This window comes from Coccinella septempunctata, chromosome 6, assembly GCF_907165205.1.
Source record: "Coccinella septempunctata chromosome 6, icCocSept1.1, whole genome shotgun sequence".
Lineage (NCBI taxonomy): Eukaryota > Metazoa > Arthropoda > Insecta > Coleoptera > Coccinellidae > Coccinella > Coccinella septempunctata.
The window spans coordinates 23,964,252-23,989,684 of NC_058194.1; the positions used below are offsets into that span (position 1 = coordinate 23,964,252).

The window sequence follows — 25,433 nt, forward strand, 5'->3', positions numbered from 1 at the left end:
TTTTAAAAATGGATAACTATTACTTCGGATTGCAAAATTACAGACATACCCTTATCACCCGGTCACCAGGTTTCAGTCGACCGTCTCTGGCAGCCACACTATTAGCATATACAGCACTGACGTATGTAACTCCTGCTGCCCCTTGCAAACTGAATCCCAATCTGCTATTCCAACCACGGTTCAGCTCGATGGCAAGAATCTATTCAAATCATTCGAAAAAAATCAACTCAATAAAAATAAAACGGATGTTTTCGTTGGATCATCAAGTATGTATTTTGAAAATAGGTTAACGAAATAATAATGGTGGGAGAATTCTCATTGGAGACTGCAAAATATCTCAATTGCTTTACATGTTTAGGTGGTCGAACAGCATCATTCTCATGACCGAGAATGAAGAAGTTCGAAGTATCACAGTATTCAACTCAGAACTAATAGAATATTCAAAGAATTCTTTCAGTTTTTACAACGGCATCTCCAAGAGGCATAAAAATTCAGCCTTTTCGAACCAAAACACAATCGTTTACCTATATGTATATGCAAAGTAGGGGTAGATCAGAAAATTACGAATGTTTCAAAGATATACAGAGTGAGTAAAAAGAAACGCACAAAATTCAGTCTTTTGTCGGAAAATACATGAATAAAACAATTTTCATTTTGATCCAGAGAATATAGAAAGGAGGTGCAATGGGAGAGTACTCGAGGTCACTCGGGTGTGGCCACACGCTACGTCATACTAGTGCTAGCATAGGCTGTACAGTGCAATAAATGTAAATACTTAATTTACTCTTCATTGACCAACTCTTGGAAGCCTCTTCGGCACTCCCAGTGAATAATTCATTAAATAAACAACGTTTTGGAACAAAAGATGAAGTTATTTTGAATTATCTTCTTCACAACCCATCGTCAATTGATCAGTTAGCGACCGTTGCTTCGTTCTGAATCAGGTTCTCCTAGCACTACTCAACATCAATCGGCTTTGAACTTAAATAAGCTGAAGACATTAATTTTGTGCGCCTATTTTTCTTCTTCTTGTCGCATCTAGGTGCATCAGTAATTCGCAGAAGCTCCGCTAGAGTTTTCGTTCTAGATTCTAGATCACTTTAATAGGGGGTCTTATCAGAAAGTTCGACATCCAAGATGATGTTACGAACTTTATAATAAAGATACCTTGGTATCTTCTCACCTCATTTTCTTCCTGCATCTCGAATTCAGCCGTGCTCTGGATAGGTTCATCTTTTTCTTCCAAGACGGAGCTCCTGCATTTTCTACTCTTGCAGTCTTCCACCATTTGCTGTTGGGGAGGAGGAGCGGTCCTAGAAGGTGCTGGAGGCTGTTCTTCATGGTCAGTGACACAGGACGGATGGGCGGTCTGGTAAGCTGGGTTCTTGTAGCTGAACCCGGCAGAGGAATTCTCGAGGGGAATGTGGGGCATGCTGGCGGGTCCCTGACCGAAGCTGTCATTGGCTTGGCCTTGATCTGGGCCCTTACCTTCGTCATGACCTAGGTTATACGTAAGATTAGGCGCGTCTAAAACTTCAGCGTCAAGATTATTGAGTTCGTATGCGTTGTGGGCAAGGGAGAAGTTGAAACGGGGCTTTCGCGCCACCACCGGAGTTTGGTTAGGATTGTAAAGATCAAGGGAACTGGGTCGAGACGGTTTGTCGCAGTCGTCCGAGGAGTCAACTATGAACAGAGAGGTGTCGTCGCTGAAGGGGTGCGCATGGTGGAGCAGCCCCTCGTGAAATTGATCGTTGTCATTTAGAACGGGGTATTTGGTGGAAGAGTGATCGGTTTCTTGAGAGGCATCGGATGGGTAAGGTTGGCGACGCAGCCTCCTGGGTGAAGCACTTGGTGAAAGTGATCGTCTGTATGTGTCTTGATTACCTGGGATCAGCTTACGAACCGCTATATCGTTCAGCATGTCCACAGCCTCCTGTCTGCAGAATGAAAGAAAACAGAAAATTAAGACGTGTTACTGACCTGCGATTTTCACACCAACAAGAAGAGTGCGGACGCTCTATAAAAATGAATTGAAAACGGTCTCATGCTTCAGTTCAATATAACAAGGTTACTCCACTAGAGAAATGTCCACATGGTTTCCTAATATGGTCAATCAAGACGCTCTTATTCAACCACTTTGATTTCTCAATCAACGTTTTGATAGTTCTGATTTGGTTTCCAGAATGAAGAAACATTTTCATTTCATTGGAGAAATAGCAATTTAGAATCACCAAATGGACGTTTACAGATCGTAGTTGAGTTGAAAGGATGGTATTCTGACTTGAGTGACTTAAGTCAATGAAGAGCTTTTCCCGATCAAGCTTTGTGAAATAGGGTGAACATCTACTACAACTAAATAGCGGAATTAGCATTCGAAGGCAATGGGGAATTCTTCTCAATTTGGGTTATCACAGCATATGCAAGTTTAAACTGAATAATTATGAGTTTCATTGATGAATTTTTCAAATGCACCGCGGAAACTAGTCAAAATCATTCTTCAAATATGAGGTTTTAAAATTTAAATCGCTTCGTTTCTAGTTTACGATTTGGCAACAGCGACTGCTAGAAAATAAAAAGAACAATGGCTTGTTTGTAAGATAACAGCTGTTGATACAGCCATCATAAGGCGCGTACTCACTGGCGGTCCTCAACAGTAACTGGCCATAAAAATCCCATAAAATTTTACGACCTTCCTCGTTCGTTACAGACTTCATAGACATCCATCTTTGTTTATCTCATCAAGATGTTGTCCTTTATTATAAACGCATATTGCAGTCGATGTTGCCAACTTGTGCAATAGAAACGAAACGCTTTAAATTTTAAATACCCATTTTTATTTTTCATTTTTAAGTACTTAAACTAATTTTTTTTGGTAAACGGTTGAAATGGTTATTTTAAAATGTGACGTATCAAAAATCGATCATCCCGTGTTTTGGCGACAACTCTCTTAGAATCTTAAATATCAACAGGTGGAAATTAACAAATCTATTGAAGTAAAGTTAGTTGAAATGATAACTGAGAAGGAATTTAAATCAACAAGATGCTCAATACATTTGTCCATTTATGGTTTTTATACCATAGTTCCTCTTATATTACAGGTGTTATCCCTAAACTTTCTATTCTTTTCAGGAGATCTTCTAGGTAAGTAACAAGAAAATGTTCAAAGTGTAACATCAGGAGATCTTGGAGGAAATTTGGCAATATTATTAATTGAAATTGGTTCAGTGACCAATTCAGCCATTACTTCCAATAGTTTTTTGCTTCCAAACGTCTAGTTTTCGAGGTCATTCTGATTAATAGCAACAAGAAGCTAAGAAGCGTAATAAAAAATAATGAATAATGAAAAATAATAATGGCAATGATGATAACATTTGCAATTTATTTTCTGGATTATGCTTTTTGTTGCCTGGGGACCTGACTTCGATTCATCCTACAACTACCATCCTATGTGAAATAAAGAATGAGGATAATGCTATTATTATTATTATCCTTCTTATAAACATCCTCTCAACCACGTTTTCCCTGTGGACCTGTCTCATCAATAGCTCAAACGCAATATCCGCAAGCCTCGTGGAAATCCGAACATGCATGGCCTACTACTCCTCGGCCGCAATCAGCTGGTGCAACGTTTCCTCCGGCATTCAAACAAACAGAAACACATGAAACGCCGGCCGCACGGCCATTACCTCAAATTGGATTTCCGGGAGAACGACGTCCTTGGGGTGGTTTCGGTGGGCGACAACGCGGCCACAGGCGTCTGGGACGCGTCTCTATACAGGCGCAATTTCACCTCTTCTCCGCACTGCCGCAAGAACTGCACCGCCTGCTCGTGACTCATGGGGGATATTTCGACGTCGTTCACCTGGAATTGGGAAATTTTAAAGTTTTTATTAATGATATTGCGGGGTAGGGAGCGCCCACATTGGGTAATATGCGACGTTGGAGCACCTTAGGACCCATCGAACAGGAGAACACACGAATTTCATAAATTATTCAAAAAATTGTTACTTAAACCATTGTTGTTAATGTTTGAGCGGATGTAAAATGATTTTTAGTGCGAGAATGGTGAGATGAGAATGAGATTATTAGCCACAAGGTGGTACAGTTTGTAAAGAGTACCAAATGAGCGTTACCTATGCGGTATTTGAAAGAGCAAAATCTTCTTAAAAGACAAGGTTAGTGGAAAGAAAACATACCTCGCAGTTCTCATATTGTTATATTATAAAGGGTCCTTCTTTCCCTACAATATTAGAGAAACCTTCTTAACAGCGATACAGGGACTTCATAGATACAACTGACAAGTGTGTGTAAAATAAATTTCTGTGTAGATGACTTCTTCGAATAATTGAGGAACTATTTGAGAGACAGAAACTTTTTCGTGGTGATAATTTAGGAATGCTCAACCACCAGATCTAGAAACAGGAGTACCCTATGGATTAGTGCTAGGGATTAAAAGAAGCTGCAGAGAAAATAAATGATTGGTGCACTGAAAAAATCAACCTCAATGGACAAAAGAGCCAATAATACTAAAGATGAGAATGAGAAGTTTAGGAAAGAAGTAGTAGGAAAGCGATGTGTAATATCCAGGGATCACACTAGATCAAGGTCTGACTTGGATGAACCATATACAGAAATCGATAAACGAAACCAAGCAACGAAGAAGCAGGTTATAGGTATAATGGGAACTGAATTTAGGACCCCCATTATTTCTGCAGGTAAGGTTCTTCTTGAATAGCTGCTCCCGACATGTACAGGGCGAGTCTTTGACTCGTACAAATATTTGAACAGTCGATTTTTGAGGTCGGAAGAAACACTTTTTTTCTATACCATTTTTTCCGATTCGGCCCTGATAAAAAGATATAGTCATTTTATGTTTTCATAATGTGATGTGCAGAATTACCTTCAGAATAACTAGCTAAATCTGTGACACTATACATCTGTGAATATTCTAAACAGAGTTGTATTCAGTCAAAGAACCCAATTTTTCAAATTTCATAGATACTTTTTAGTTTTTGATCATCAAATTACTCGAAAATGCAGCATTATACGAAAAAATATGAGGAATACTCTCATTTTACAAAACGTTCAAATATACATTAGATAGCGTCCAACTTAGTTTCAAGAGTTGGATTCTTTGAATTTTTGGTATTTTTATGATACCTAATGGCCATAATAAGAAAACTGGAAGCCGTAGGTGATATCTTGTCTTCGCAAAAGATTCATCAAATAAATGAAAAACTATATTCCGAAATTCATTTCATTTGATGAAACCGTTTGTGAAATAGAAGTCGACTCGGAAAAAAAGGTGAAGAAAAAATGTGTTTCTTTTGATCTCAAGAATCTACTGTTAAAATATTTGTAAAAGGCAGGCCCACCCTGTATAGAAATAAATAAACAAATTATATTGATTAATTACAATGAAAGAATGATAACCCCTTAACAGGGAGGCAATAAATACAATAATAAGAATTAATTCAGATGAATATCAACAAGTGTATCGATCTGAATTGAACTAGCCAATTTGCCATCGTCGGGACAACTAAATGGAGAACGTTCCACCGAAGAAGAGCAGATGCTGACCATGGTTTCGGTCTCATTCGACCTCTTCAGAGCAACACAGCTATTTCTCCGATGGAAAAACGCTTGTAATTGACGGAACCTAATTAAATACAGGTAGTAGCTTCTGAGTATTATCGAGTAGTAATCAAGCGCCAACCAGTATTTAATTACCACAATATTGATACCGGTAATACAAAACGAGTGCAACTTCAATCCTTCATTCGAACAACTCCATCTAAGAGCATCCCGGGTTGATTATTTCGATAGATATATTCTCATAAAGATCACATTCCCTGTAACGTTTTCATGGATTTTCACTTACCGCAACGATTTTATCTCCCGCCCTGATCCTGCCATCGGTTAAGGCCGGTTCACGGACTAATGCCCGCACATAATGACCCAGGGCGCTATCATCCTCTTTTCGAAGCGTGAAACCCAGCGATCCTTGTATCTTGTTTATGATGATTTCAAATTCCTGGAAAAATAAGGAATAAGTGACACGGTGAATAAGCGACTGGAAGGTCATTTCCGTATGGGCATTTGGAATGCAAGTCCAGTTTTTCTGTTTGATGGTGGTCAACGTTCAAGCCGTGAAAAGGGCCCCTCAATTTTGGAGTATTTTCTCTTGAAATAGAGATTTTATTAATTGAAATACGTAGGGTACCTATTTCTGAGTTGAATTTTGGGTAAAACTTTAACGAACTTCATTTTTGTTCTAAACCCTTCCCCTGCCTATGATTATTGATGTATAAGATTTGAGGAGGTTATTAGCTCAGTCACCTACCAAAAAATTTTATACGAGACCCTTTACATTTAATTTCAGACGTTAAAATTTGTTGAAAAATTTGATTAGGAAGCATTCATATACGGGGATGTATTGATATCTAGTTAGCCTAGACCAGTTCGATGCTTAAGAGGGTCAAGAAGAAAGCAGATTTACGAAGATATGCTTAACACCCTTGGTGATCAATGTCCTTCGTATGCGACCGTGGAAAATTGGACTGCAAACTTCAAGTGGTAAATTTTCCATTGAAGATGATGACCGATCGGGAAGGCCAGTTTCTGTGTCAGTCCCCGAAAATATCGATGCAGTTCATGACATGATTTTATCAGACCGTCGAATTAGGCTTAAACGGATATCTGAGACACTGAATATTTCATACGAACGCGTTCATCATATAGTTCACGTCAATTTGGACATAAGAAAAATTGCTGCAAAATGGATCCACAAATGTTTGAAATATTGACTAAAAGCGTGCAAGGGTAGAAGCATCCCGTTCGATATGTGCTCGATTTGAAAACGATGTAGACTTCTTAAACCGAACTGTTACTATGGATGAGACTTGGGTACATTTCTACGATCCAGAAACAAAGTAACAATCGATGGAATGGCGACACTCTGGTTCTCCAAGACCTAAGAAGTTTCGTGTCCAAAAATCTGCTGGAAAAGTTTTTTGGGATTGCCATGGAGTAATCATGATGAATTTTTTGGATAAGGGTAGAACAATAACCGGAGATCACTATTTGACATTACTGAGCACTCTACGGAAAAAAATCAACGAGAAAAGACGCGGAAAGCTATCCAAAGGTGTTTTGTGTTTGCAGGACAACGCCCTTGCACACAAATCTCATGTTGCCATGCAAACAATTCGTGATTTACGGTTTGAATTACTAGAACACCCCCCTTTTTCACCAGATTTGGCTCCATTCGACCTTTTTCCTCAACTGAAAAGAAGTTTGAAAGGTCGTAAATTTTGTTCCAACGAGGAGGTAATAAAAGCTGTGGAGGTCTGGTTCGCAGAGCTAGAAGAAACATTTTTTTTGAAAGGTCTAGAGACTTTGCAGGCTCACTGTAATAAATGTATCCAATCAAGAGGAGAATATGTTGAGTAGTAAAATATTTTGACATTGAAATTTTGTTTGGTTCTATAGTAGGCTAAGAATTTTTCAATATATCCTCGTAGTTATCAAATTTTCAACGCTGTACCTATAATAAGAAGGAAATTTCAACAATTTTTCAAAGGCGATCTCAACGCCAAATTTGGGATAATTTCGATAAATAATAATTGAAACACATGTAGGCAGAAAAAGCTTTTGATTTCTTCTTCACTACAAAAAATTAATGGCTGCAAGTGTCTATCCAGCGAAACAGTTAAAGTACAAGACGTAAATCACGAAGTTTTCAGACAAAATTACTGGCGCATTCCAAGCGACGCATCGACAACAATTCTCCTGATTACAGCAATTTATCATGTAGGCTTTGACTCCATCAGTCCAATCTCATCTTGTTAACACGGTAGGACCGTTGGAAAAAGCGGGAAATTCCGGCCGCGGCTCTAATCCCCTGAAAATGATTCAAAGCGCCTTACCCCGTGGTAGTAATCGTCTTCCGGAGAGCTGTATCCCAGGGGCGGCGTGCTGGGGCCTCCGGCTGCCTCCCTTCTGGGCGGCGGGGGCGGCACCTCGGAAATGGGGCTCACGCAGGTCAGCACGTCGGGCGGGGGCCTGCATATCTTCAGTTCGACTTGATTAGGTGCGGTCCTCAGTACTTCTAAAGCCTCCTGGAATTTGGGGGATGAATCAGTTGGGCCTTTGATGATAATTTGATAGGGAGAGGATCTGGGGGAAGAGGGTAATGAAGACGTAGATCATTTAAGATGGCACTGAATGACTTGTTAACGCAGCGGTCGGTTTTGCTATGAGAAATCGTGAATCATTACATACCTACCAGTTGATTTATGATTTTTTCTATTATTACACTTCTCTGTCTTTATAGGTATATACTGAGTGATATATACTCATAATTTGAGTGCTTAAGGCATTTCTAACGACGAGGGTGATCCTCCACCAAGATCAGCAGAAGATTCTTGACGCAGAGATGATATTCCTCCCAGTGCAATTGAAGGACAAGTTATGTACCTATGATTATTTATTTTTTTCTTCATTCATTATCAAGTCTTCGAATAAGTTTCGATTTTTCACTTTATTATTCACTCTTTTTTTGTTTCTTTGTTTCAGATATAATTTCGAGGTGAAGAGAGGATAAAGAAATTTTTATGTCAATGGAAAAGAAGCCCTTCAGTATTAAAAGCTTATTCTGTAACCATATTCCTCATCACTACACTACCCAAGAGCAGACAAGGTTTTTTTACTGAGGTTTTTCCCTAAGCTCTTGTATCATACTCCAAATGGGGAATTTTCCTGAATTTGGGTTATCACAGCATATACAAGTTTAAACTGAATAATTATGAGTTTCCCTCATGAAATTTTCAAATGCACCGTGGAAACTATTCAAAATCATTCTTCAAATATGAGGTTTTGAAATTTAAATTACTTCGTCTCTAGCTTACGATTTGACAACAGCGCCTACTAGAAGAAGAAAAGAACAATGGCTTGTTTAAAAAATAACAGCTGCTGATTCACAGCCATCATAAGGCGCATACTCACTGGCAAGCCTCAACAGCAACCGGCCATAAAAATCCCATAAAATTTCACGATCTTCCTCGTTCGTCGCAGACATCATAGACAGCCATCTTTGTCTATCTCATCTAGATAGTGTATTTGTTGTCCTTTATTATCAACGCATATTTCAGTCGATGTTGCCATCTTGTGCAATTGAAACGAAACGCTTTAAATTTTAAATACCCATTTCTATTTTTCATTTTTGAGTACTTAAAATAATTTCTTTGGTAAACGGTTGGTTATTTCGAAATGTGACGTTTCAAAGATATTTCATAAAAAATCATCATCATTTTCGTTACAAGGAGTATTCCCTATTCAATGAATACGATTGGATCAGGTACAAGGATGTTTACCTGCAGGGAACATATTGGTTTTCCGACGGTTTTAGAATCAGCTAAGGGGTAGAATATGAGGTTTACATATCCGAATTCCTGTGTTGACTTCTGAGCAAGACAATTATTTCTAAGGAATTTTAAGTGGAATTGCGTACAGTAAACCTGCACTCAAATCTTTGATAGCGGTTAGTGGTCACTCTGACATAGGTGCGAATGAAACATCTGTTCCTCTAGCTAACAAAAGTGCAATTAAAGCCAAAAAAAGAGAATCCGACACCCTGGTGAAAGAATACAAAAGCAAACAGATAGAACTCATGACATAGCATAGGACTTCTGAATTTCCCAACCAGAAAACTCCTTTCAAGGCACACTGACGCCAAACAGGTTCTTCTTCTTCTTATACGTGTGGACGTGTGGTGAACGGGCTGAACCGAAGTACCCTATTGTTCATCCGCCTATAGTGGAGAGACTCACACCCTGAGACACGTCGATAAGAATGCCACAACTCGATATAAAGGAGTCCCTCCCACCTTAAGAATAGTGGGTGTTGGGTTTCCTGGACGTGTTGTCCTTAACTCTTCAAAATTACAACAGGTGAACAGAATATGTTCAACAATATCTATGTGCTCCTGCACCCTAGGTTCAAGGGACAAGTCCCATTTCCTTTGAATGTTTATTGAAAAGGTGGCCAGTCATTGCACCAGTCACCAGAGTCAAATGTTTACTCTCAAGGACTGGGAGTTTTTGATCTCAAATTAAGAGGAATGTCCCTCAATGAGGAGTGTTCACTGCCTAAGACTACTTCTCTTTCTCTATTCAGAGAAAAATTCCCTATCTAGCCATCTAATAAAGAAGTTCCTGTACACCATCTGTGCAGCGCTAGTTCTCGTCCACTAGAATCCTACACTTTTTAATCTAGGACCCTAAATAAAATTCACAACGCTAACGTAGCCCATCTCATGCAGAGCTTTTTTGTATTCCCCTACGACCTTTTCCAGAAAGGGATTTCAGTATCATCGCAGCAAAAATATATGTGCTTTCCGGAGTATCCAGATATTCTCCAGGGTGCAGACAAAAAGAGCACACAGTTCGGGAAACGAGGTCCCACCATCCCCACTCCAGTCCTCGCGGACACCACAGAGTAAACGTCGAACCAAATGGGACCTCCAGGTCCAAGGAACCTGATTGGTGTAGACCATAGATCTCAAGAATAATTATCCTGTAGGGTTCCTCAATGCTAAAGCTCATCCCCTTCAAGGAAAAAGGATGCATTCACATCCTCCACCATCTTCAGAGCCCTTGCGTGTCCTCTTAACAGTCCACTATCACGGCATTGACCCTATTCCTAGACACAGAGTTGTTTTCATAGCCACCTCCGTAACTGAAAAAGGGTAAACCTAGCAGACATTCCATCGCTGCCTCTGGGGTAGATCTCAGAGTATCCGTATACTTAGATAGGCTTTCTTTTAGCATTTAGTAGTAATGGCGCGGTGACAGTGCTTCTCCATGGAAGTCCACCGCACCAGGGATGCGTAGGTTAGTATAGACCTCATCACCACAGTACCAGAGTATTCATTTCTTTTTTTTTTGAAGGTGTGTAGTGGAGGGTGAATTTTCTAAACAGAAAAGCCAGAAGCGACAACAGAAAGAATGAAAAGAATCAAGAAATTTCCCACGTTTTTCATCATTCAGTCGAAATTTTCTGTTGACACAGCTTTTTCCACAGAAGTAAATGAAATTTGTGGGTAAAATGACTTTTAAGACAAAAGAATGGACATCACTGAAAAAGGTCGGTATGCAATTAGCGCCATTCAAAAATTCAATCCCTCGCAACGTAACACCCCAAATTACGGAAATTCGACTTGATTTTAATGAAATTACATTCTCATAATTCGTCCTACAACCGATCTCCCGTACTTCCATCTCCTTCGGCGGGCAAATTAAGAGCGGGTGCACTTGGCGTTTTTGGAATAAAATTACGAGCCAACTCTCCAGTTTTTCATCTGGCGAAATTCACTTCCTAATTGAGTGTCTGCGATGTCAAATGCATCGGACGAAAATTTCTTCCCATTACTCGTATCTCAATTTGCCTTCGTTATATTTGTTGAAACGGTAAATTACTCAACTTTTACTTAGTCTAGTCGACAATGGTAACATAGAGAAGGTTGGTTGAGCCTCATAAAATACAGGATCGTCTCAGTGTCAGTGATGCCAATCTCAATACAGATCTCAGGCCATAGAAAGCCTTCAGGCTTACCGTGAATGACTGTTGGAAGAGCTAAGAGTAAAGATCCCTTTCATAGTATTGGTATACAAAGCATCCTTATCTAAAGTATTCGTCCCCAGTACCTATACAGAGAATGTTGAGTACATTAGTGCCAATTGGCCTTGCAAAGTATTAAACTCGTATGTTTGGAAATTTCATCTCCACAGATTCTCTGCCAGGACTATAAGCCAGAACAATAAAGTTTTTCAATGCAATATGGACCATGATTAGCATTAATCCATTGAATTGCTTGTAAACGATCTTGTGTATTATTATTATTAATATTATTTGAACCGGGGTCGTTGTGGCTAGGTTAGCATTTCGAGAACTGCGACCATGTAGACCTTCTTTTCTCTACCCTACTCATTCATAGGAATCCAAGGAGGTCGTCAATTAATTTGATAAAACCGTCAACATCCTTAGGGGCCTTGGTCGTTACGTCATGAGTATCCAGGACCGGTTTTCCCATATGAATGGTTCTTAGGGCAGCCGGCTCTGGATAGTTGCATACCATGTGTTCAGCTGTTTCTGCTTCTGATCCATAGAGCTTACAAATCTCATCTGGTGACTTTCCCATACGTGCCTTGTCAGCAGTCACATCATCACACGAAGCTCAGCTCGTGACAGCTTTAGCAGTTTTCTGGTGTGGGTCGGGGAAATCATCATAAATTTCTTTGACTGAGTAAGTCCAGGAGTGTTTCTCCAGAGGGTTATTCTGTTGTTCAACTCCCATTGTTCGACCGCTGCCTCATCGGCTTTTTCATTTCTTTCAACACCACAATGCTCTGATATCCATAGAAGAGTCACTTCATTATGTATTAGGGATGGAATGAAAATCTGCATGTGAAAAAAAGTTTTGACCAGATATTGCAAATGAGAAATTCTAAAATCTCAACAGTTACGAACGAAATAAATCATTTGGATCGTAAACTGCGAATACAGCAGCCGAAAGTGTTAATGAAAGCAAATTAAACTTTCAAATCTTGTTTACTATCGTTACTCAGCGTAGTTCGTGTTGAACGCTCTCCAGGACCAGATAGAATTTGCATATCGTATTAAATTAGTTATGAGCAACTACGCCTCAAACGAACCCTCCCCAATCCTCTAGGGGGGTAGTTTAATACCGCAGAAGCCGAAATGAAAAATTTATAGATACCTACAGGAGTTGGAACGGCAATGAAGTGTTGTGTAACTCATGACCAGTGTCTACGGAGGGTGAAATACCACCCTATGAAATTTTCATATTACGGCCACATCGATAGTAGAATTTGGTACGCCCTAATGCCAAATAATAACTTCAATCTCCCCAGGAGCCTATTCAAAAATCGAATAACCAAAAAGCACTGAAGAATATGAAGAGTCTTAAATTGTTGGTTTGAAAGTATCAAGCCTCTTATTTCAGACAAATGAATAATTAATCCCACGTTAAAAACGAGAGTTTGGGAGTCTGAATGGAAAAACCATGATAACTCACAGAGGAACGAATTATGAAAGTGAATTATGCATGCGATTAAAATATGCCCTATAATTAATTTGTAACTGTCGGGTGATAAATGGATGAAAGAATAATGGAAGAGAATATATGCATACCGATATCAATGTTTTGATAGGAGAAAATTAGTTTAAACAATGGAATACAGTCGAGATTAACTGGATCAAGGTTGAACCATTCTATTCAAAGCTTTAGAGAAGATTTCTCTCGATAATTTCTCTTACGAATGTACACTACTGGATTATTGAAATTGTCACTTTATCCACACATCGCCCATTCAGATATTTGAAGATGAAGCATTGAACTCTAATGGCTAGAGGCATTTGCAGTCCCTCTGACATTCAAATTTTCGGGTTTTCTAAAAACCAATTTTGGGACAAGATAAGAGACGTGAAAAGCCTTTTTTGGGAGTCCTTTTTGAAATAGATTTATGATAAGAATCTAATAACTTTAAAAAAAAATTGGCTTGAGTGAAAAGGCTAGGTACTATCTGTAATGATGCATTCTTTTTCATTCAGCTTTTTGAAAAGAATTGATAACCTCATAGGTAAGAAAATGGATTTTTCGGTAGACAATCGATATACCTATAATTTAACCTGAAAATAGAAACAATTCTCAAAAAGATACGAAAAAAACACCAATTGTAACAAATATAATTGAACGTTTTCTGTTTCACACTTATAAGCCCCTAGTGTTTTCCTTTGTTCTTTCTCTGCCAATCATTTGTTGTTGTTATAATTTGGGCAGAATGGATATGCCTACCCTGAATATATAAACAAATAAATAAATAAAATTCCATAGGCAACCATACATAAATATTCGTGTACCTCAAGCATATTGACTCTAACATATTTGATACATTTCAGGATAGGAAAATAAGTGAAGTAGAGTAGAATAGGTGCAATACCGACGAACTGTATCAATAAATAGGTGAGTCAAGTTCGTTGGAGAAAGGTTCCGTTTGAATACTCACATAATTAGTGAGGCCAATGAGTGTACTGCCATTGGCTTCTAACAAGAGATCGCCGACATTTATCAGTCCGCATTGTGATGCAGGCTGATGCGGAAACAGTCTTTTTATACGAATCAGCCCTGGCCACGAGCCGCCACTGTCGATGCCGCCTGTAACACTCAGTCCTAATCCCCGGGAACCCTTGTTCAGCTTCACCAAGAACGTACTCTCTGGAATTGAAAAAAAAAGTATTGTAAATTCCGATACAGAAAAGAACGAATCATTGATAGAGTGGGATGAAAAAAGTGGTGAAAATGGAACGTAACGGAGAAATTCGAAATTGAAAATCAACAATTCGAAAGATGCACGTATTTCTGGGTATTCTATCGATACGTTCATCTCACTGACAGAAAAAGTCTCAAGACACCAGTGTGAATAGAATGAGTAAAAGTTCAAAAGCTAACCAATAAAATTCATCCAAATTATTCATGACATTTTTTTTCAACACACAGTTGAGCCGGTCAGAGGAAAAGTGGTATAAGTCACAAATTCCATTTTTTGAGTTATACCGATATTTGGGTACCAAAGGTTGCATATTATTCTTCTTATGAGTGGTATGAGTCAAATCGTCGATTTGACCGAGTTATGTTTTTCCTCTTAACAAAATTTTCCACACCTATCAATGCGTTTGGTACCCAAATATCGGTATAACTCAAAAATCGGAATTTGTGACTTATACCACTTTTCCTCTGACCGGCTCAGTTGTCAAGTAACAATTTCACAAGCATTTTCAATACAGTATCTCAGTTTTTCTACACTATTTTCACTTCAGAGCGCACAATACTCGAAATACTCAATTGAGTATTGAACCTGAAGGAGTGATACCTCCACTATCTTCAAAATTTTGAATAGGTGATTTCTGGTGAAATGATTCCTTTCAAAGAGTTCACCTTCTGTCAAAGAAACAAACTAACTTTGGAAAATATACAGTTTAGGCACTGTGAAATTCAGGAGTATGTTTTCGAGATTGAACTGGATCAAATCAGAATATTTTATGCCTAAATAAACAAGTTTTATATTTTTACTTGACGTCCATGGTACACAACGAATGTTTTCTCATGAAATAACCATTCCCTCATCAAAAAAACAAAATAAATCACCAGCTCCATCGCGAGAAGAATGGCAAAATATTCGGGGTTCCATCATCCGGAAAATTACCTTGGAAATGTTATCATTTAATGTAATTTTCCTGCCAGAGTTTGCTGAATATATCTGGAAGTTCGCGTATGATGGAATTTCTTTAATTAGCATTTTATCCACAGGCATTTTTCACGAGTGAAAATTTCAATTTCGTGCATGCATGAAATGAAGAGTTTTATGATCTTCCCGAATTTATTATATAGACTTGTTTATTCATACGAAGAATGAAACAAAAATGTTACTGTTTTAGTTTTTTGAAGGGCTTAAATGTTAAATGATGATTCTATCATGTTCCTCTTGCCAATAACAACTGTATTTAGCATAGGGAGGATATTGAAAGTAACTTTAATCTGGTGAACTGAAAAGAAATTCCAATTGTTGGAGAATTCATAACGAAGCAATAGAACCCATCCTTCCACAAGTTTTCCACTTTCAGCAATATGTTTCCACTCTTTCAGCGTTAGAAATGTGTCTGTAAAACGACGTAGATGACACTGAAAAAAGTTCCAATAACTTCGCTTCTTCCATTCAACATTTTCCGAATACTTTCGTTCAGAGGAAAATATAGGGATGAAATATTTAATAATCGACAAATGCTGATGCACTGGTTTAGTATTTGTCCTCGTGAGGTAGATGTAAACTTAATACTTCCGGAAGTTTGATACGACATTGGAAAATACTGCTGAATCGAATTCAGCGGATTAGATCAATGAGAAAATTCGCTGTGGATAATTTCCATTTTATTATGGTCATACTGTTGTATGGTTGGATTAAAGGGGGGATAGGGATTTTGATATTACTGTTTCAGAGTTGGTTTTGCCCCTTCGTGCAAGTAAACTCCAACTTTACCTATTAGATATCTAGGAACTAGGATCAAGCTAGGATTTAGTTTGCCAAACTTCAAAAACATCTTGAATAAACCGATTAGATGAATTTGTACGGCATTCGAGGTTTGTGAATTGGCTGAGTTCAACGATAATTGGCAAAGTCTACGAATGTAATCGTGCATTCTTATCACGCAAAGCACATTTCGATATTCCAATATTTTATTTCCACGATAAAGATCATGACACGAAGTATTTTGACTAATGATAGTAAATTTTTGGTTTTGAATCCTTGAAACTATGGCACTGTTGTTTAAATGAAATTCTTCTCCTGACATTCTATTAATCTACGAAACCTCCCCCATATTTAGGTCAAAATGGCATCGAAAATTCGAATGATTTGTTTCTTACGACTCCATATCCCTTCCTACAAAACTACAGACCGATAAGTCTACTGTTGGCGTTAGGAAAAGTAGTAGAAAGAATTATAGCCACGAGGCTAAATGAGGAAACCGAAAATATGAAACTAATACCACCAGAACAGTTCGGATTCAGAAGAGAGCATTCCACAGAGCAACAATTATTAAGGCTCACAGAATACATTACAGAGGGATTCCAAAATAAACAAGCTACAGGTCTTGTTTTACTAGACATCGCCAGAGCATTCTACAGAGTATGGCATGAAGGATCAATATATAAGATGAGATGTGCTGGATATTCGATGAAAATATGCAAGTTGATCAGGAATTATCTCAAAAATATATGATTTTACGTGAAAGTGGAAGGAGAATGCTCCATAACAAAAGACATAGTGGCTGAAGTACCCCGAGGATCAGTACTTGGGCCAGTTCTGTACAACATATACATTCGGGATATTCCGAAGAATCCAAGAACCATGCTAACGTTATATGCTGACGACACAGGCATAGCAACTCGACACCGCAACCCAGAAGTAATAGAACGAGTTCTACAAGAAACGATTGACGAAACAAATGACTGGTGCATAAAGTGGAAAATCAAGCTCAATGGACAAAAGAGCCAAGCAATATTACTGCAGAAGAGGAGACTGCGACCCACGACGAATCTAGACTTACTTGGAAAAGTCATATCAAACAAGCAATCGACAGAACGAAAGCAGCGATGAATAGACTCTACCCTCTGATAGGAAGAAAAAGCCACATGTCGAAAGAGATAAAATTGAAGATAATCAAAGCCGTTGCTAGGCCTCAACTGACTTATGGATCAGTTGCCTGGGGTTTCGCGGCAAAGAGCCATATCAAAAGAATTCAGGCCACTGAAAACAAGCTACTACGATTTGCAATAGATGCACCTTGGTTTGTCAGCAGTAGAAAGATTTATAGGGATCTAAAATGGGAAACCATGAACACCGGAATTAATGAACAGAAAAGCAGAGAAATTATTCGAAACAGCGAAAAACCATCCGAATCAAGAACTCAGGAGACTAGTGAACTACGACTCAGTGGAAGACAAAAGGAGAATGCGAATTTACCGAAGGAGACCAAAAGATCAATTGAAATGATATTAAAATAAGAACTGAAACTTATTGATTAATCCAATAAAGTGTTATCCAGTAGAGGATAAACATATAAATCCCAGCACGATAGTGTGCGAGAAGAAAACCGACTAAGAGATGAACGGTTTGAAGGCAAATGCCCGGAACCAATATTCAAGAAGCAGTTAAGGGTTTTTAGTGGGTCTCGAGCTCAGGAGAGTGAGAATCCCCACACTTGTTCCCCCTCAGGAGAGGGTGGTTCATCTGACTTGCAGATTTTCCCCCCCAAAAACAATCCCTTCCACGATTTTTTCTCCAATTCATAAGTTCAGATATTGCAATTATTAAACAATAAGAGTTCAACACAACTGGAAACTAAAACTCAAAATCGTCATAAAAAGAGTTCTTGAAGTGGAATATTATATCTCACATTCTCGCACCTATCGATTTTATGGAGTGAACGTTACTTTCGTGAAAGCAATTTCAATACAGAAAATGAATGTATCCATATAATAGACACTTCAGATCAGTAGCTACTTCACAGCAGATGCAATTACCGATTTTACGATGTAGAACGCAGTAATTCTTCTGAGTACAACCATTTTCTTTTAGTTCCCTCTTAGAGCTCAGGCGAAAATGGGCCATGGTTGCCATCGCTGCTGCAACATTCAATATTGCAGATGCAGGATCTGGGGTTGCGCTCTGAAGCAATTTAATAACTTCAGCATATTCTATAATATGGCTCATTCGAATATGGTAACGAATGTTTTCCTTCGTTCGCATTCTGTTAGATTACTTCAATTTCCTGGAATATTATTCCTCAACGATGCAACGTAAAGTGGTGGGAATGATAAGGATGAGTCATGCCTTAGCACAGGGGCGAATTGCAAGTTTTCGGAAACACGGAATGTTGATTAGGTTTAGGCAAAACTGGAAAAGTTGGGGAATAGGAACTATATTCCCTTCCTATTGGACAAAGGAATTTGAAAAAGAAATTTACTATAGAACCAACAAAATTTCAATGTCAAAATATTTTATTACTCAACATATTCTCCTCTTAATTGGACAAATTTATTACAGCGAACATGCAACGTCTCTAGACCTTTCAAAAAAATGTTTCTTCTTGCTCTGCAAATAAGACCTCCACAGCATTTATTACCTCCTCGTTGGAGGAAAATTCACGACCTTTTAAACTTTTTTTCAGTTGAGGAACGAGATGATAGTCGGATGTAGCCAAATTTGGTGAAGAAGGGGAGTGTTCTAGTAATTCAAACCCTAAATCACGAATTTTTTGCATGGCAACATGAGATTTGTGTGCATGGGCTTTGTCCTGCAAAAACAAAACACCTCTGGATAGCTTTCAGCGTCTTTTCTCTTTAATTTTTTTCCGTAGAGCGGTCGGTAATGTCGAATAGTAATCTCCAGTTATTGTTCTTCCCTTATCCAAAAAATCAATCATGATTACTCCATGGCAATCCCAAAATACTGAAGCAAGAACTTTTCCAGAAGATTTTTGGACACGAAACTTCTTAGGTCTTGTAGAACCAGAGTGTCGCCATTCCATCGATTGTTGATTTGTTTCTGGATCGTAGAAATGTACCCAAGTCTCATCAATAGTAACAATTCGGTTTAAGAAGTCTACATCGTTTTCAAATCAAGCACAGATCGAACGCGATGCTTCTACCCTTGCACGCTTTTGGTCAAAATTCGAACATTTGGGGATCCATTTTGCAGCAATTTTTCTCATGTCCAAATTGACGTGAACTATATGATGAACGCTTTCGTATAAAATATTCAGTGCTTCAGATATCCGTTTAGCCCATTTCGACGGTCTGATAAAATCATGTTCTGAACTGCATCGATATTTTCGGGGACAGACACAGAAATTTTCATTCTCGATCGGTCATCATCTTCAATGGAAAATTTACCTTTTTTGAAGCTTGCAGTTCAATTTTTCTCGGTCGCATACGACGGACATTGATCACCAAGGTTATTAAGCACATCTTCGTAAATCTGCTTACCTCTTAACCCTTTTAAATACAGGTACTTGATGCTGGCTCGATATTCACAATTTCGGTGGACACCTTCTTTCGTTTAATTTATTGCGTAACTCTGGTTTACTTTTTTGACCTCAAACTTCACACTGACACTTCTAATGAGTTAATGTTCGTTGCTATGGTAACGCAATATTTTTTTTATGCATGAAACTAGTCTAGGCTAAATAGATATCAATACATCTTCGCAGAAGAATATTCCATCTCGTGGCAATGAAATTTCACGAATTTCGAAAATCCCCAGCTGAAGTCGACAAAATATCCTCTGAAAAAGACTCCATTCATTGGACAACCGGTAAGAGTCCCCCTCGATACGTGAATTTAAAAAATGCGAGCACTTTCTTCAATTTATGGCTGCGAGAGCCCTGCAATTTATTTATTTAAGAACATCAGAGTGCTTCGCAACTGCAAATTGAAAACAAGTTCCGAATAGTAATCAACTTTTTCCTGCTCCTCTCCCATCTCCAATCTCCGGGTGCTCTCATTAGTTCGTTTGATGAAAGCAATATGGAGTGCTCTTTAGGTATGTCATGCAGTGAACCCTATAAATCTTGTTAGAAAATTTTTATGCGGACTGTTGTTGATGTATATCCCGTAATAAGAACTTTTTCGAGTAGAAGGAATGTGGTCATTAGTATTTCAGCGCAAGGTTTTGTATCATTAAGTCGTTGAGGGCTCCGATTCAAATATTGAGTCATTACTGCAAAGAGTGGGAAAGAATCGAAACGATTCTTCCAATAGGTTGTTTATTTGTATCTAAACAGTGCGAGTCTATAACTTGGAATAAATTCCGTAAATCGAAAACAGTTTTTTTGATATAAATACGAAGTTAGTATTTTGAATTGCTTTTTTTTTATTTTAGAAGATGTTTTTTGTGAGTGAAAAGGTGAATATTTTGTTTGCTTTTTGTACAAGTCAACAATTGACGTGTCTTAAGATTGTGATTTTGATGGGCACAATAAATGCTGATGATGATGATGTTATACATCAGCGTGTCCGAAATTTGAGATTTGTCGCAATCTACATATAATTTATAAGGGCAATCTGAATTTTTTATGACTATCCTTAAATTACACATGCATATCATATATGCAATTAGCATAAATCAACTACCGGTAGATTCGGGTGACTTGGGTCAGTCCTGTAACTTGGGACAGTTACCCCCCTTGCAGATTTCTTTGTTTCATACCATTTATGAGTGAAGCCACAAACTTATATGATTGTGTAGCGTCTTTTCGGTTAATTTAACAATTAATTCCTGTTGAGTTTGCCGTGATCAGAGCGTTTGAATTGACAGGAAAAATCAACGAATTCGGGAGAGTAAAAGCGCGTTTTTTATGGCCCTTATTCTTTCTAGTGTCTTGTACACTAGAAACTGTTTCACTTTGTGCATGGGTATTTTTTTTTTTTGGATACGAGGAGTATTGAGATATTAGATATGTCATAAAACAAGGTTGTTTACAAATCAAACGGCAATACGGATCTCATTCATTTTTGTTGTTGTTTCATAGGGTGACTTGGGACGAATAGATACAAGCGGCGCATTGGCACCAGGAAATATGCCGATTTTTCGCAGGATATTATTATTTACGTTATTTCCACAAAGAAATCACCAAAGAATGAAATAAATCAAAGTTTCCTTGTTTTGTTTAGTTTTTTCATATTTGAGTTGCAATATATTTACTAGCGCTGTAATAGGGGTTAATCATTTAACCCGAATGTCAACTATATAATCACAAATTCTAATTTTTCAAAACTACACACCGTCTCAAGTCACCTATTTCAATTGAAAGTTGAGAAATCAATAGATTTCAATTGTGTCCCAAGCCTCCCAAAGCGGTGGGTGACTTGGGACAAGTATATTTTATTTTTTTCCGAATTCCGAAGCATGGTATATATCCTAAACAAGTCATTAAGCATATTTGAACCTCTTTTTCAGATAAAAATAGGTCACCGTTTTGAAAATATGACAAGTTGAATTCAACAATCGTCCCAAGTCACCCGAATCTACGGTAATTTGAAAAATAAGGACTGATTCAAATCAATGAAATTATTCCTGCAGGAAATAGGATGTCAAGAGGTATTCGTTAACTATTTTCGTCAAACATAAAAAGCATTCAAGAAAAGAAATAATCATCGTTGGGGTTTTCCAACTGAATATGCCAAAAAATGTACTTCTCTCTCTTCGAAGAAATCCTCATATCCTCACTATGCAGATAGCTATTAGGCAACTCGGAATTAGCTAGTTTTTAGTGACGAGACATCTTAAAACACTGAAATTTCATTGGTATAAAATGATAATACACCAGGAACTCACCGAAGATGATCCAGATAGAAGACTCCAGTTTTGCTGATATATTATGGATCTACTAGACAGAAATGTCTAGTTGTTTTCTGAGAAAACAACGTTTACGTTAAAAATATTGAGGTAAATCGTCAATCACACTTGATGAGGAAAGATAACTACAACATTTATAATAAGGTAAAAATGGAAAGTGAAATCCCAGCGAGAAACGACTATAACAGATCTGTCTAATTCGAAGAATAAAATTCATTGCTCAATTTCCAATTATGCTATCAGAGCCTCATCTTCCCGTTCATTCGTAATTGATTTCTGGTTGACCAGTTTATGACCAAGAGGGAAAAACTCAGACTTATCAAGGTTGAGTTCGTTTTTTATCCCAGAATTGCGTATTACTCAACACCATAATGGTGTCGGAAGATAAATAATGAATGTAAACTAATTAACCCATCGTTTCAGAACAAGTTATTACAACTGTTCTCTGAAATTTTCCAATCTTAATCTTCTTAAGGAAAGTATACATCATAATGGAGCATTTCCCTATGAAAGTCATTAGTTATATCAATCTGGAGATAGTTCATTACCAAACAGGAGAGAAATAGAATTTGAACTCGTCAGTAGGAGATTGTGGTTTGTGTTTAGACTATAGTCTTCATATAGTAATATATAGGCTAGAAGTTGTCCTATGTCCTATATCCTAGCTTTGGCTCTAAATTGAGTCTAATTTCAGGCCTCTGTGTTAATTACACTTGAGTTGAATAGTCCTAACATTGTATACGGTCATAAAATACCCTGAAAACTAATAATAATACCTCACCTCAGTTGGATGAAATCTAGGAGAGCTTATAGGCTCTTGTATATCTAAAGGATGGATTCAAGTTTTTTCCTATAATAAAGAAATAATGATACATAACGAAATTTTCCCAAAAGTCATAAGCGAAAAATAATTGAGAATTGAGTTAAATGGATGGGGCACTTTCACACGTTTTAGGCTATTCTCCCTTCTGCCTTTCATGTCCATGTCTCCCCATGAAAGATTTGAACTCCAGCTGACTGAATGAAAAGCATATATAACTTTCATTATATACCTACAACAATGAACTTCACTTTCCATGGGAATTATCAAATATTCAGTATTCGCAGAAAACGTCTGTGCGAACGCACGTTCAAAACAAATTCAGGTAACAGAACCTCCATTTGAAATTTATCAGTCGGAAACTTTACGTGTTTTCATTTGCAGGCGGAAACTGGACCGTACCCAGTACAGATTTCACGAGATTTTATTATAGACAAAGGGACCAATTGTGTTTTTTCCCTATACAATCTCAAAACGGTAACAAATCCGTATATCTATACTCCATTCACTTTTATTTTAGCACTCGGTTGGCCATGGAAATTTGACACATTTCACTCTGTATAGTACGAAAATGTGGGGTTATGACGCTTGTCAAAACATTTTTGGGTTTTAAATCAACGCTATGTTGCCCGTTCTACGTAAAAGTTTCTGTTATTACGTATTTTATCACAATGTCGAATCTCTTCGGAAAATATGTAACGAACATAAGTCTATACAAACTGATTGAAGGCATACCAAATCCAGTTTATTGCATGGAAAATACAAGAGATCAGTATAATATCATGATATGTACTAGCTTGAGGAGAGTTAATGTTCGTTATCTTCTTTATCTAAAGTTTGAGTACGTTACATCAGTTGTAGATTTCAAAAATATTAACCTGAAGATGAAATGCATACGTTGCAGTGGTTGGGAATGGGTATCTCCCGAAGGAATTAACAGATAATTACAAGAGTGATAAATTCTTCAACAAAAATCATCTTACATCAATATAAGTAAAAGGAAGTAACAGGACAACTGGCACGTATTTGTGGCTGTTCATCTTAATACATATTGATATAATAAAAATAATTAGGTATTTATTGGTACCTTGAGACATTTACAATGTATAGGACAAATCAAATGAAAAATAGGAAAATCGGGAACTTATTCTACGATGACATTCATCGAAAATCCTGTAGTTAACTTTTCGCATTAATTCACTCAAACATAAAATTCTCGAATGCCACCACTTTTTTGGGTCTCCCAATAGAAGGAAATTCTTTGTCATCTTCTTCATTCACAATCTTTCTGATTGTGGAAATATTTAGCTGAAATATAAGTCGTTTAGATTCAGATGAAACATTATATAAGTTCTCTTACATTGAATATGTTCGCTACCGTCTGACGTATTGTGGATTTTAGAATATCAGGGTATAACTATTTGAATGAGCGGACCTGAATTCTAAATAGCACTGAAACCCTGTCTTTTTTTCAATCACTTTCGGCAATTTCGTAATGAGAATTGATATAAGTTGTGGCAACGGCGTTATGACATTAATGACATTTCATGAGTGCCAACCTTACTCCGTTTTAGTTATAAGAACTTGAGAAAATTATTTCATGGCCAACCGACTGCTAAAATAAATGTGAATGGAGTATACATTGAAAATGACAGAAAAAACACTATAGTTGTGTTACATTGATTTTTCTAGGATCAAATCAATATTTTCGAGGAGCATATAATAATCACTAGCGTTGTTGTAGCATCTTTAAAATTTGACTTCTTTTGTATACTTGGAATGTTTGATGTAATTAAGTTTTATTATAAAATAGAGTCAGGTAGGCACCTCATGTGAATTTCATGCATTTTATGCATCCGTTATACTCTGAATTTTTCAAAATAAAAATCAGTATGTATCTCAGGAACTATTCTCCCGATCTCTATAGACTTCTGCAAAAACTTTCAGAACGTTAATCTACCACCAATTACTGGTTCACAGCTCTCTCAGATTTGCATTCTGGAAAAATCTGGAATTTTTCTGGCAGTCAAGCAGCGTTGGGCTAGTTCAGCACATGGAAGGTTGACCGCTCTAGTAATGAATTTTAATTAGCGAGCAAAAGCTCCTGATTCAAAGTCTCCTTGGCCTCGTTTTATTCACGTTTCCTTTCAGTAAATAACGATATGAACCGAGGAAGCATTCAAACTCCCCTGTCAAAACATCATCCTCCCCTCCATCTCCGGATTCAAGGAACTCAGGTGTTTTGGGACGATGAAAATTTTTCACCCTTTGGGAGCTCCCCGGTAACGAACTCATACACGAAGTTTGACGCAATATGGCGGTATTTAAAGAGGCCCGAATTTCTGAAGGCTTCAAAAGATTATATTTATGCATTCAGCAGAGACTGGAATGTGATCCATCGGGAGTAAAGATGAATCCGTTCTGGCTCTCGCAAGAGCAAGGCGTGGAAAAGTTTCCGGATTTGGAAACCTCTCGCATGAGTAATAATTTCGAGACCTCCTTCGCGAGAAGTTTGATATTGAGTTAAGGACCATCTTTCACGTCCGTAACTTCGATCTTCGAACGGGTGGGAATTCGTGATGAAATACGAAAAAGGAATGAAACACATTTCAGGTTCC

General features: G+C 37.8%; 1 protein-coding gene across 2 annotated transcripts in view; it reads right to left on the reverse strand.

The window, feature by feature from the left end:
* The window catches only part of LOC123315343, a 116,924-nt gene that overhangs the window by 1,512 nt on the left and 89,979 nt on the right, over positions 1 to 25,433 (reverse strand). The window contains exons 10-16 of one of the 2 annotated variants that reach the window (XM_044901006.1): positions 14,088 to 14,296; positions 7,929 to 8,120; positions 5,882 to 6,034; positions 3,687 to 3,862; positions 1,885 to 1,937; positions 1,184 to 1,500; positions 50 to 199 (exon numbers count right to left, since the gene is read on the reverse strand). In XM_044901006.1, the coding sequence (XP_044756941.1) occupies positions 50 to 199; positions 1,184 to 1,500; positions 1,885 to 1,937; positions 3,687 to 3,862; positions 5,882 to 6,034; positions 7,929 to 8,120; positions 14,088 to 14,296 (1,250 nt within the window). Of the gene's footprint in view, positions 1 to 49; positions 200 to 1,183; positions 1,938 to 3,686; positions 3,863 to 5,881; positions 6,035 to 7,928; positions 8,121 to 14,087; positions 14,297 to 25,433 lie in introns of both variants that reach the window. The other variant, XM_044901005.1, reaches the window with a different exon arrangement.